This window comes from Lepeophtheirus salmonis, chromosome 5 (assembly GCF_016086655.4).
Source record: "Lepeophtheirus salmonis chromosome 5, UVic_Lsal_1.4, whole genome shotgun sequence".
Lineage (NCBI taxonomy): Eukaryota > Metazoa > Arthropoda > Copepoda > Siphonostomatoida > Caligidae > Lepeophtheirus > Lepeophtheirus salmonis.
Window position 1 is genome coordinate 11182059 of NC_052135.2, and position 14275 is coordinate 11196333.

Here is a 14275-nt window from a genome sequence, read left to right on the forward strand (position 1 = left end):
AAAGCAATTCATCCAAATAATCCTATGGAAATGGTAATTACTATTTGTGTTAACTGCAAGGATCCTAAGCCAATTGAAGGCCTAGATGTTGATGTTCTATGTCGTAATTGTGGACGTAAAAGACATGTCTGCTTTAACTTTTTAATCGTTATTCAAAATAAATATAATTATATCGATGTTTTCGTCACTGGGTATTATGCCGAACTCTTTCTTGGAACTAATGCCGAACATTTTCTTGTTGATAGAAGAGTACAAGGTGAAATAGTTCATAAGCTCAGACATTTAGTTTTAAATCAATTTGTGGAGCTTACCATTGCATATCTAAACATTGAAGATGATGATATAGAATATTATTCTGTGGAGAGGCCTCATTTTTTAGATTAAGTTTGACAACAGTTTATTGAGTATAAAAATTATATTATGTTAGTAACAAGAAAATATACGGATGAATAAAACATAAGAAACAAATTATGTTATGTGGTTATTTTTACAATAGAGCATAATCTATGCTCAGTTACAAAAAAGAGAACTACTTTATATATATTTTCTTAAATATGTGTTCTAGTTAAATTCAAATTAAACTTTCCTTGGTAAATTGCCGAAGAGACTAGTAGGAGATTTACCTTCGCGAGCTACACGCAAGGCCATCAGCACCGATACTTTGTCTATTTCTTGTTGAGAAGCTAATTCAGTATCCAGAGTAATCTCAGGACATCTTTTACCGAATGACTCCAATACTTTTAAACGATAATCCACTACACTGGTTACGGAATTTCCTTGTAAATTTATAAATTCTAAACAAGGTAGAGATGATATACACAAGATAGCCTCTAGTTCGCGTAGTTTGTTATCGCATATAGATAGACGCATGAGGGAGAATAACCTTGAAAATCCATCTAAATCTGTGATTTGATTTCCAGATAAATTGATTTCTCTTGTTTGTCCTAGTTTAGCATGAAGATCCGTCACAGATTTGATATTATTAAAAGAAAGGTCTAGAATATCTAAATGAGGAAGGCATGTCAGGTTCTCAACGGTGGATAAATGGTTATGACCCAGGTTTAGCGTAGTTATACCAGGAGCAGTCATAAGAGATAAATCGATCTCTGAAATGGCATTGTATCGCAGATCAAGTTTTTTTAAATTTTTCCATTTGAGGTGCTCCCTTCTCAGTATGTCTTCATTTCTTTCCTCAACGAAATCATCACATAATAAAATTTTCCCAATGGAACTGAGAGAAGGGCAGTGATTAACAGCGAGTTCCACAAGAGTATCTTTAATTGTACCCAGAGATTCTAAGCATTTGACATCAATTTTCTCCAAACGTAGATAGACAAGAGACTTAAAGGCAACAAAGTCAATGATGAGGGTATTAGGAATGATATTGGAGGCTCCATGAGGATCATTGCTACCTTTGACGTGTAAATTTGACAAGTGACGGGTGTAATCCACTAAATGAGCAAAATCATACTTTGTGGAACCTAGATCAATGGAAGGACGAGGAGTCTTAAGTCGGTGACTTATAGCATGGAGCTGTAGAGGATTCCATCTCTCAATGAAATCCGGCTGAATTTCAAAAAACGCCTTTGAAGCAGCAAGGTCAGTAAGGATATAATCGACATCATAAAGAGAAAGTTCAAGGAAATCAACAAGGCATTGAGGCAAAGATGCCTTGGCTTCCTTCTCTAAAAGGGATCTATAAGAATAAATGACATAATACATTAGCTTCTAATATTATTTTGCTTATATGAACATGGAAACCTTTTAGATATTTCATGTTATATAACTAAGATTAAGTAGTGATTTAACAGATAAACAATATACTGTTTATAGTATATACAAATATATTGAATTGATAGAACTAAGTACTAACAATAAGAAAAAGAAGAGATTGCATTGAGTCAGTCAGGTATGAAATGAATCTCAGACGACGAACCTAATGTAACTTTCCAGATCCCTTCTTCTTTTCAAAATAAATGCAGGGTCCTTGGAGCCAAGGAACTTTTTGGGAGGTAAAGTCTCCTTCTCAGTAAAGTCCAATCCTACTAAAGTCTCATGAACCTCGAAAAAGTCCTTATAACGACGGCGAAATGACCAACTGACCTTCCCTGATGTCATGGAAATGCAATAAAAGGTGACTCCATCCTCATTAATGGCTTGGGGTATGTTGATACAGATCCGCTTCATCCTTTCTTTCCCTTCTTCGCCTTCCTCACTACTCCTACAGTTACTCAACGTCGCCATTCTCAACAGAATATTTCAACAATCCACAGTGAGGCATCCTTTCATGAGGTCTTGAAGCAATGCCTGCCACACTACTAATCACTAATAGTATTAATCATCAATATAAATTCTATAATCTCAAGGTACTACTGTCATGAGTAGAAATGGGTAAACTAATACTTATACTTAATATAATAAATATTTATTTGTATTAAATAACACCAATCTACTCTAAAAAAAAAAAGAAGTAAGAAAGTATGACGTCACTCAGGTACAACTGCAGAGATAAGAACTTTTACAGACTTCTAAATCCATTTCACACTCAACTCCTTCGTAAAAAGGTGAAATGGAATATTATTATTAGTGATGGGAGGATTACTTGCAATGTTTTTTTCTGGAATCGGCATTCGCAAAATAAAGCGTAATTTTCGATATTCCAGTCTTATTATATATTACTGGTATTTAACTATTCATGACTTTTCTAAGTATTGTAATATTTCCCTCGGGATACAAGAAACCGTCATGGGAATTTATGAGATTAGTTTTATAATTTAAAAAAATATCGTAATAAAATAATTATGATAAACAAAATCCTTGAAAGCTGAGAAGAAAAAAATTGAACACGAACTGAACGTAAAAAAAATAATCGTTTGCAAGAGCATATTCTAAGCAATCTAGAAAATATAATTTTGAATTTGCAGCCAATCTGTACATTAAAGGAATACCCCTAAGCCCGCTAGTAGTGCTATATTATCGGCCTACCTACAAGTGTATTTTTTTACGCTCTAACGCTGATTCTTTTAGCTAAAAATGTAAAATAGTCTAAAGATAATTAACAGTGTTATATATAATGTGGGAGTTGGATGTAAAATCGGAATCGAGAAATTTTGTGGACTCGTTGCATCCTTAGTATATTCCTAATTTAATGAGCAATGAATCCTTTGCCTTAAAGCATAATATAACAACATATTATTTATTAATCATTATATTCTCGTGGTTGAGAAAGAGAACCTAGGTTGGAAGTGAGTCCTTTCATGATGTGTCCAGTTTAGTGCTCATGTTGAATAAACAAGAGGAGTATGAAGTCAATAATCTCTTGAATTTATACTACTGCTAGTTGCTACATCATCAGTTATTTTATTTATCCACACTCATCATCACTATCAGTCATCAGTCATCACCAATGTCAATGAACAAGTATCTCGCATAGAAAAGTAAAAGAAGTCGCAGGAATGGCACAATCCCGTTTAGAAAAAATTGGAACAATCTACTCCAGAACGAGCAGCCTGTTAAACTCGGGGGCAGTAAAGCATAAGCCAATTTGGTATGACGTCTATGAAGCCTTTCCACCCAAGTATGAACCACGTTGGGATCGAAGCCCCCCTTTAAGCAAGGATAACTCCAAGCGCAAAGTCTTATATGAGGAAGATATTATACGAGCTCGATTCTATGATCATTTTCAGGAGAACATTCATGAAACTATCAATTTACATGATCCAGAGAGCAAATGTATTTCACAGCTATTCATTGAAGCCTACAATGCAACGTGCGTGGATATAGACGACAAGTCCCGTTTTCTAGCTGCAGTTGATACTCTAGAATTAGAAAAAAACATTAATCTGAGAGAAACTGCTTCCGTCTCGTATGATAGGGGGACTGAAGCCCCGTCTGAAAAACCTCATATATCCATGAAAGACCTATTTTTGCAAAATAAGGGTCTTGATAAAGAGACTTAGTTATTTCATAATTGTGCGAATGAAGTAGATCGCATCATCGATGTTTTTACATTGGGGGTTTCCCTTCATTGATATACGAATTATAATTATGGCTATGGGATTATTATTTTTTTTTCTGGATTATATTAGATTTAATGATACAAGTCTTTCTCATATTAAATTAAGAATCCGTGTCAGCGATATCAAAATTAGCCCTATGCTGTAAAATAAATAACCTTCTTTTTTTTTTTCATTTATAGATTCATCATTAAGAACTGAGCTAAATTGCATCATTAAAAAGAAAATAACTTGAAAGCAAATAGTGAAAGGAACAAAATCCATCAGTGCTGATATATAAATCTTTTCATAAAAATAAATCATTTTTTTGTCAATACAACTCATTTATAAACCTATTTATACTTGGATTACGACAAGCTTACTCTCTTTAGAAGGACAATGATGTTAGGTGATAATTTTGAAGATGATTCGGCTATCAATAAACAAGGAAAAATTCAGAGTTTCTTCAAAAGGATCTCCAATACATATCAAATATATTTAGACCGTTTTACTCCAAAAATTATTTCAAGATGGGTCTTCTCTGTTATTTTAATCATATCTTATTTTGTTAGAATATTTATAAAACAGGGTTGGTTCTTAATAACATACGCTCTGGCTATTTATTACCTTAGTTTACTACTGGCATTTCTAACACCTAAAATTAATCCTATCCTCGAAGAAGAAGATGATGACGAAGGAAAGTTACCGACGAAGCAAAATGAAGAATTTCGTCCTTTCATTCGAAAACTACCTGAATTCAAAGTGTGGTACTACGCTACCAAAGGAACGATCGTTGCATTCTTTTGCACCTTTTTCAATACTTTAAATATCCCTGTTTTTTGGCCGATTCTTTTTGTGTATTTCCTTGTACTTTTTTTCACAACTATGAAAAATCAAATTATACACATGATTCATTATAAGTACATACCTTTCACATATGGTAAACCACGGTTCTCCTAATACGTTATTTGCTCCATGTATCAATTCTTGCTTATTTTAATAGCACTAAATAAAAATTTATTAGAACAATATATTTTTTATGCAACTTTAGTATAATTTTATAACTGCACTTGATTTTTTATTGAACCTAAAAATATATTTTTTTTAAGTTCACCAGAGTGGTTGTTAGATTATTCCTTGCAGCATCAAACAAATAAATCATTTTTTATAGATATCGATGATATAGTATAAAATTATATGAACATCTCCAACAACATTATATAAATCTTTTGGTTTTGATATCTGAATGTCGTAAGGCAGAGAGGATAATCATTTTAACTCACATTTATAAATCATATAATACTAGCGCGGTGTCATAACTACAGAGATATATTAGGGCCACTCCCACCAAAACGATTTATTTACCCCTCCAGCTGAAAATTAAACATATTTCAACTAAAACTACAGAATTTTTTCTACATTCCATCTGTGCTTAACAATCGTTTTTTTTTTTTTTAAATATGCACTTTAGACCAGGGATGTAATACTAAAATAAATGTTTAAATTGTCAAATTGTGTCTTTTATAAATGTAATCTCATGAAAAATCCTATCCACAGTCATTGCCCATTCTAAAATTTAAGAGTAACTATGATTGGATTTATATATAGAGTAAAGAGACTTAATACTAGTAAAGACAAGGAAAAGTATATACAGAAATGCTCTGTTTATTCCGGATTCCACTAGATTATGGTTCTTTATATCATGGTCCTTTTAATAATATCCTATCAATCATTTACATGCAAAGATAATAAACTGTTCATTTGTAGCACTAACAGTCTAAAATAGTCTGGTATATCGGCAGAACCCATTGCCCAAGATGTTCGGGGTTTTGTTGTATATTTAATCTTGTAAGTGCAGAAGAATGTTGGAATTAAGAATAAATATAATGGTTACTCATTTGAATTTCGCTTTTGTTAGTAAAATCTAAAAAATTCCTTTCCATAATATATTCAACTCCAGTTAATTGGTGGCTAAATATGTAGAATACATGTATATTCAGGGGCGTCCGAAGGATTATTTTTAGGTATAGATATATTTTTTTTCTTCACGGCATAATTTGGTTGAATAACCACTTCCAGTGTGATAATTTTTCATAGTCAAAAAGAAAATTATTTCATAAAAGCCCCCCTGCTGACGTCCCTAATATTATGAATTTTTTTAATATGAATTCGTTTTAATGAGGCTAAGTTGTGAGTGACATGAGACAGGTAATCAATTGAACGGTTAAATTGGATCAAAACGAATTTATACCTGTGTTAAAATGAGAGCAATTTAATAACAGCAATGAGTGGAAAGGCTAAATGACTCATTAAGCAAGTTCATATGGTTCTGAGTCCGTGAAAAAATGTCAGAATACACACTATCAATGATACGTCATCAACAAGAACAGCAAATATCTAGTCAATAACTGTTTAACAAACAAGAAGAACTAATTGGGATAAAAGAGTTAAGCTGTCCACTAATTTCTTGTGAATAACTGTGGATTTTGAACTTTTTCTGCAAAAATTTTAATATTTGAAATTTTTCTCCACTGAATATAATTTTTTGTAGGATTTTTATATTTTTTTCCAAAAATTTAATTTCTTACTAACAGCTTTGAATTTTTAAAATTATTTTCCAAAATATTTAATTTTAGAAATTTTTTTGTGAACAATTGTGGATTTTTGAAATTTTTTCCAAAAAATGTAATTTTTTGTGAAAAGCTATGGCTTTTTGTATTCCTTTTCGAATATAATATTTGAAATTGGATTTTTGAAATCTCATTCTAAAAAATGTAATTTTTCAAATTTCTTTCCAAAAAATTCCAAAAACCAAGCCCCCCTCCAAAAAAAAAAAAAAAAAATAATAATAATATATATATATAAAATCCTGTGGAGGCCCTATAATTTCTTAAGATATCTGATGCATTTGAATTGATACCTCCATTTTATAATATGATTGTTGACGAATGTAAGAATTTATTTTTTGAATTAAATTAAATCTTTATTTAAATTGTACTATCATCATAAAATACATTTAAGTGCTCAAACTTTTACCAAACAAATCATCCAATTCTTTTATTCTGTAAGGAAATGGTTGAAACTTGAATAATATTTATAATATTGCAATTTCCTATTAATAACCTTGAGATACTTCATCAAGTTCACTCACTATTGTCCTTGTACATAATATTTGGATAATAAGTATATTTTGTACACTTTTTTTTATTGTTGATGTCATTCTACTTACTTAATTATTTATTAAGAACTTTAAAAAATATTTTTATGGTTGCTTTTATTATTAGAAATATGGCGGCAAGACAATACTTGATAATTACTTTTGACGTAATGTTATTATCATTATTGAAAAACACATCAACTTAAAATATAACTTTATTTTCCCTTCAAAAACATATATTTATATAATAATAAGATTTTAATTGTAATTTGATTGTTATAATTAAGGCTAATTAAACCATATAGAATATTTATATCATTTATTAATATTTAATATATATACTTTTCTTTTTCATATACATATTCCAGGTTAATAATAAGAGTAGATAATATATTAAAGTGTTAATAGATTTCCGTATTACCTTATAATATCAGGCCATGATATATGTGTAATCATATTGTAATTAAATCAATAGATTTAACAAGCATGAAAAGTAATAAATTTATACTTATTTTATTTCATCGTTATAAAGTCTTATTTCTATATTGTAGATAAAAATTAGCTATTAGAATGTAAGTTTATATTATATTCCCGTGAAATAATCTTTATTTTCTTGTACATAATTGATTAAAAAAAATTAGAAATCCAGCCATTTTTAGTACATATTACTTAGATTTAATTCAAACTAGAGTAGGTTTACACAAGCGTTGCCGAGAACATTAAGAAATTAAAATGAATTAAGAACTCTTCTGCTTAATATAAAATAAAAAATTGAGATCGTAAAATTTTAAGAATTATTCTTATATTGGCTTTATGAGTACGGATATACTAAATATGCATTATTTAGGCACTCTCCTTTCACGCAATGAGGAAGTAGTTACTTTAATCTGGATCAGACGCCAAAATCGCAGTCGCGCAGCCGCTTCCCTGAGCCCAATGGAAGCCTCCTAATATGGCAAAAAACTGCTGTTATGTTGTACAGGTGAAGTACTGGGCTAAAATACAGTTTAAACTCTACCGCTCCCGCGTTTCTAGGCACCAAGGAACCCTTATAATATGCTATAATTCACCCCAGCCCACGGATTCTGTAGGTGAACGACTGGGCCTAAATAAAGTTAAATTACTCTGTCGCCCCTTCCCTGAGCACCGAGGAACTTCCTATCTCAAATTACACCCCGGCTCTCAGGTTGTACAAGTGAATTCCTTGACCTCAAGGGAGTTTAAACTGCACCACTTTCGCATTTCTAAGACCAAGAACCTCTTATAATATGCTAGAATACAACCCCGCCCACGGGTTGTGTATATGAGCTGCTGGTCCATCAGGCAGGTTAAATTCTTCCCCCGCTGCTTACCTGAGCGTCAAAAAAACCCTTCTGATATCCAAAATACACCCTGGCCCTAAGGTTGTACAGGTGAAGTGCTAAAAATCCTGTTTTAACGCCGTCATGGCCTTGAAGGCTGAAAAACTGTTACCAAACCCGTTACTGGAGCTTTGAGAACCTACATGAAAAATTTCAAGAAAATCCATGCATTGATTTAGCCTTAATTGAAGGACAAACACACACACATACATTCACATTTAATATACAGATATCACTGACAATCATTTGCATCAAGTATTATTTCATGGAGATGTTAATCTTTTATTTATTCTTAAAACCATTTGATGAAGTTTCATGAAGATTTATTGGAAATTTGTCCATATTATGTAGTAAAATTTTCAACTTTGAGCCCTAAAATGGTGTCTCCTTCAATTATGATACAATTTATGACGTCAGTGGAAATGATATGTATCAAGGAAATAATTAAATACATATACCTACACTTTGATCATCATTTTAACCGAAGAAGTCACATAATTATATAGTTTTTGAGTGAGGAAATGTTGAAGAATGTTCTATTCGTTTCACGTCATTTAGTGACTGATTCTGTTTTATTGCTTAGAGATCATGGCCCCACATATGTATTAAAGTACTTCGGAGTAAGTATAATATATATTTAATCAGTTATATATTCTTTTATATTGATGATTTCTTTTTTGATGCTTAATTAGTATGCTATAAATAGACCTTATCAAACTTTCAATTAATTAAATATTCCATGCAATGACGAGTCTCGAGAATATTATCAATATTTGTACGATGTATTTAATACATCATACTTATTTTTTCCTAAATAGATGGGGACAACACAGAGATAAATAACAGTTTTTAGAATATATGTATCTATATTTTTAATTTTACAATATTTTCCTGTAATAATGCTATTTTAAATATTGAAGGTTTTGCTATATACTTTTTCCCTATATAATCATATAACAAACAGCGGATGTTAACAAGGGTCTTAGTTTAGTAGTACCATAACATATGGGATGTTTTTTTGTAAGAGCGCAAGGGGAAGGCGTGAGGGAGACTTATAATCAGCTACCTGTTTTATGATTTTGGAAGGAGAAAATAAGTTACTGCTATGAAGAGGTCAACCTTCAACATTTAAAATATCATTAGTGGAGGGAATGTATTATAATTATATTTAAATTAATTATCAATTTAAACCAAAGATAGATGATCATTCTACTTTTAGAGGGAGATGTGAACACCTCAACGACATATTAAATAATGACAAAAAAAGAAGAATGAGCACATGCATCAACCGTTTTTCCTTTTCTAATCGGTATACTAAAGGGTCATTCATTTATGACGTCCAGGTTAGGGGGGTTACTGATTTAAAGATTGAATTTTTAGGATGAGGAGGGAGGGGGAGGTGGTATGGGATTTTTAGAGTCAATTACATTGAGAATTGATCACTGGGGAGGGCTTGAGGCTCTATAATCCCTCCCCCCATCCCCAACGAAGGATTTTTCTTTTATGCAATAATTTTTTTGGGTTGGTCAAAAAAATTTAAAGACAAAATAGGGGTTACAATTTTTTTTATAAAGATTTATTTTGTTAAAAAAAGGCCAATCGACCAAATTATACTGTGGAGCAAAATTTTTATATTTTGAAATTTTTTCAAAAAATTCAAAAAATCAAAACACCCATAAAATATAATCATGCGGACGCCCTTGATCAGTGGTCTTTAAGATAAGTGATTACCAGTATAGTTTATTTACTAATACATACAGGTGGCGTGAGTATCATCTTTTGGACGAACACAGACAGGGTGAGTGTGTAAAACATTGTACTTTTTTCGGAGGTCATAAATGTATGAGCCCTTAGGTTTGTTTATGACCATAATTTATCATTCTTGCTCTCCTCGCATTCTCCAAAATAACCACATATGTAGGTAGGTTTGTGAATCCTAAGCATTTTTTTGAGTGTGAGTTTTTGTTGTTGCCAACTTTAACAGTGTTTTTTTTTTTTTAATTTTCTAAAGCTGTAATCATTATTTATTAATTCTTGTGGAGATAACATTAAAGTATAAATTGTAACCACGAGTCTGTATGCTCATGAATGACGGAGAAAAACGTTGAAGAGTTTTATATGTGTAAGTCCTTGTTGGACTCAAAGTAGAATTGAGGATCGAAAATAGAGTCCTTGCTTAAGACGGAGTGGAACTTGTGTTTATTTCCTTCATATCGTAGCTTTAGGCAGCTAATTTAACGAAACGTTAAAACATCTCTCCTCTCAAGCAACTTTCAAATTTTCATCGTTCTATATATATATATACCAAAAATGAATACGATTGACAACCATAGCTATAGTCGATATGTATACTGGAAAAAAATTCGCGGCAAGTTTTTTTTTTTTTGTATTTGTAACTCTAAATAGTGATATTACTTTCTAAAACTGTTATCATTATTGTTCATTCTTGAGGAGGAAACATATAAGTATAAAGTATATAACGAGTGTGTTTGCTCGTGAATGAGTAAGTAGAGCATGGCAAAAAATAGAGAAAAATAACTATTTTAGATTATAAAAGTTGGAAATAGTCTAGTAGTACTAAAGAGATAAATAAAAGTTGGTATGACTGACTTATATGGCTAACTACCAAACTATTTTGGGCCTTTTCTCTGTTTCTTTTTGAAAAAAAGGTTGAGTGATACAATACAGAAAACAACGTGTTACACTTAGTCTAAACAGTAGAATGGACAATTTTTTTTATTGTTCCAGCACCACTAGTTTAGAGCAAAATTAGCAAGTCTAAGTCGAATCCAATTGTCCTTGAATATTTTCATTCAGTTTTTAAAAATTATTTCCAACTCATTTCAAATACATAACTATAATATTGCATCCATAGTGTTGATTCTTCTTGAGTTCATTATAAATTAGCCTTTGAATCAAAGTGACGTCGCAAGTCTTTGATTGTGAGCACAGCCAATTTTAAAGGCACTTACCCCCGATCTTGACTAGGGCCACGCTGGCTAGTTTTCTAAAAACTTAATATATAAGGACCAATAAATTTTTAAAGAAAGGCTTAATAATATTTTTTTCTTCTAAAAAAATAGATCATTTAGAAAAACGAAAGTGGTCGCATTTTACTTTCTAAAAAGTACCTAAAATAACATTTGAGAAAATATAATAACTTTATATAAAAAAGGCCCCCGGATATTGATCGATTCCATAGACCTGACTCATGTTAAAATCCTAATTACAATGTTGAGCAGAATTGGCCAACTACTAACTGATTTTGTGTAATCATTTCTGTTTCTTTTTAGAAGAAAAGTTCTGAAATTTACAATAAAGGTAACCAGTCGATCATTTTACTCACTCTATGATTCATTTCGTATTAATACTTTTTTCAAAGAGTTCGACTATCATATACAAATATGTATATACAATGATAAGCCGATAAGTAATAATAGTGACTCTTTCATTATTATTGGAGAAAAAAGAAATAATTTAATGATTAATTATTGTTCATAATACTTTTATCAATTGAAAATGATTCAATCACAATGATACATTCCAATGGAGATAAGTGTTGTTTACTTATATTGTAAACAAAGTGAAAGAAACTGACTCCGTCTTGCGGCAAAATAATACAAGTCCTTGAATGATAATAATAGGCGTAGTAAAAAGTTCTTGAGCGTTTTTCCCCTCTTTTTTGACCGTAAAATGATCATAGTTAGGATTATCCGATTTAGATGGTTCCAAACCTTTTTCTGGCTAATCTTCAGTTCTTGGGCAATGGAATAAGGTCTCACATGCTTTCCATTTCGTATTGACACTTTCGACGCCCACATTATCAGAACGAAATCGTTGGAAACACCGCTTTGCTGTTGGGTTCGATACTGCATTGGATCCATAAACTAAAAAAAAATCACGCCTTCTCCATCTTTTCACCCTGGTCTTATTGATACTGAAGAATGTATGTAATTTTCTATCTTTTTTACTTCCATTTTGGAATGTTGTAACCCACAACTGGCTTCACCAAACTCAAAACTGTAAATTAACATTTTTTAAATGCTTGACCTCAAGCATACTGTATGCTTTTTTCATGCAATGTATTAATCGTGAGATACAGCTTACTAAAGAAATCTAGCTCAGAACTTTTTAGTTAACCTAATGTTATCTCAATATATATAATACAGTTTGTGTGTGCGTGAGTGTTTTATGGATGTCCATTTCGTTGGGCCTAGGAGAAAGTTTTTGAACATGGTCAAGTTAAGACGGGGTTCCAATTTTTGGGGAGGGGATCATATAAAGGGTCTTATTCTATATCCAAAACACGAAAATAGTTTTTTGGAGCTCAAGGAAACTAAATTGGGGGTTGAGTTATAAATCAAAAAGTTATATGTAAATTTATTTAAAATCAAAAAAGTTATGGCCAAAATAATAAATCAAAAAAAATTTTACTTTTGTATTGTAGAAATTTGTCTAGGTATTTATTGTATATAAATTTGACAAATAAAAATTGATTTTTAACTAAAATATCTGTCATTTTTAGAATAATTTTTCGTCATTTTTCATCAAACGTCAATTTTCAATTTTGAAGAAGAAATGCTACAAAACGATGCATTTTGGACTGTAAATGATAAAAACTAAACATTACTACAATCTAGTATTTTCAATTTATGGAACATTTTATTAGATAATTTTTGCAATATTTGCAAAAATGAAATAATTATCCAGGGTTATTTTTTTGACAACATTACTCTCCATAACTTTTTTGGTTTCAGCAAACACGAAAAATATTGGTAGGATTGCGTTCCTCTTTACAATACCAATAAATAATATTAAATACTTTATTTTTGGTTGCAAAATTAGTGCAATACAGTTTTTTTACAATTTTCTTCGCAAATTATGATTTGCAATTTTTTGACAGGAAATAATATACGTACTTCCCATCTAGACAAATTTTTTTATGCATCAATGTTAGTATGTTATTTGTAGTTAATAATTTTTTTTTAAATTCATACATTTCATATAATTTATAGACACTATATTAAAATCCCAGTAAGAATACCCTAACGCTCGTCCGAGTAACGCCGGGTAACCCTTTGCTAGTTTACTATAAAATATAGGTATGTTACTCACACAGAGGACGTTGTGAAAATTCTTCTCAGTATGCGTCATTTTTTTTTTTTTTAATAACTAGTTTAAACAACTAGCCACAAACCTTGCATATAATATATTTTTTAGTTCTCTTTTGCCCTAGTACCTAGGTATAAACAATGATGTAAGCCGGTGTGTTTTTTAGCTGGCTCATAAATTTGTAAAGAAGGAATTTTCTTTTCCTTATCAGTTGTCATTATTATTTAATTCCTGAGTAATAAACATTGTCTCCTAAATAAATTTAATTATACTTAAAGCCTGTTTGAACGTTCGTGTGTGCTCATAAAAGACCTGAAAACCCTTAAAATTTGTTGTAGGGTTATAATTGTAAGTCCTTGTTGGACTCAGAATATAATTGGGGATCGATATCGGAGTATTTCTAGCAAATTTTCAAAACATTCTTCAAATTGTCAGGGTTACCATGTTATTTTTTTTGTTTTTTAACGTGCCCATTCTACTCTGGATTTTCATCTTTGGTTATATACCTAGTAAGATATACATTGATTAGAAAGCACCAAATATGTATGGCTCTTTCCGCTTCTTAAATGTTGCAGTCAAGTCTGTGGTCACAGGTGTGAGGGAGTTGTTTAATATACCTAGAGTTATAAATCTTTACCATTTAGAAAATG

General features: G+C 31.1%; 3 protein-coding genes across 3 annotated transcripts; 2 read left to right on the plus strand and 1 right to left on the minus strand.

Moving 5' to 3' along the window:
* Positions 1-371: 371 nt before the first annotated feature.
* LOC121118773 (nischarin) lies at positions 372-2480 on the minus strand. Its single transcript, XM_040713360.2, has 2 exons — positions 1937-2480; positions 372-1696 (listed from the first exon to the last, which is right to left on the minus strand). Exons 1-2 carry the CDS (start codon positions 2242-2244, stop codon positions 577-579), a joined length of 1428 nt encoding a protein of 475 aa, XP_040569294.1. The 5' UTR covers positions 2245-2480; the 3' UTR covers positions 372-576.
* Positions 2481-3346: 866 nt separating this feature from the next.
* On the plus strand, positions 3347-4197 carry mRpS23 (mitochondrial ribosomal protein S23). Its single transcript, XM_040713364.2, has one exon. It carries the CDS (start codon positions 3456-3458, stop codon positions 3957-3959), a length of 504 nt encoding a protein of 167 aa, XP_040569298.1. The 5' UTR covers positions 3347-3455; the 3' UTR covers positions 3960-4197.
* Position 4198: 1 nt separating this feature from the next.
* LOC121118775 (protein RER1) lies at positions 4199-5026 on the plus strand. The gene has a single exon (XM_040713363.1). The coding sequence runs from the start codon at positions 4395-4397 to the stop codon at positions 4953-4955; it is 561 nt and encodes a 186-aa protein (XP_040569297.1). The 5' UTR covers positions 4199-4394; the 3' UTR covers positions 4956-5026.
* Positions 5027-14275: the final 9249 nt, after the last annotated feature.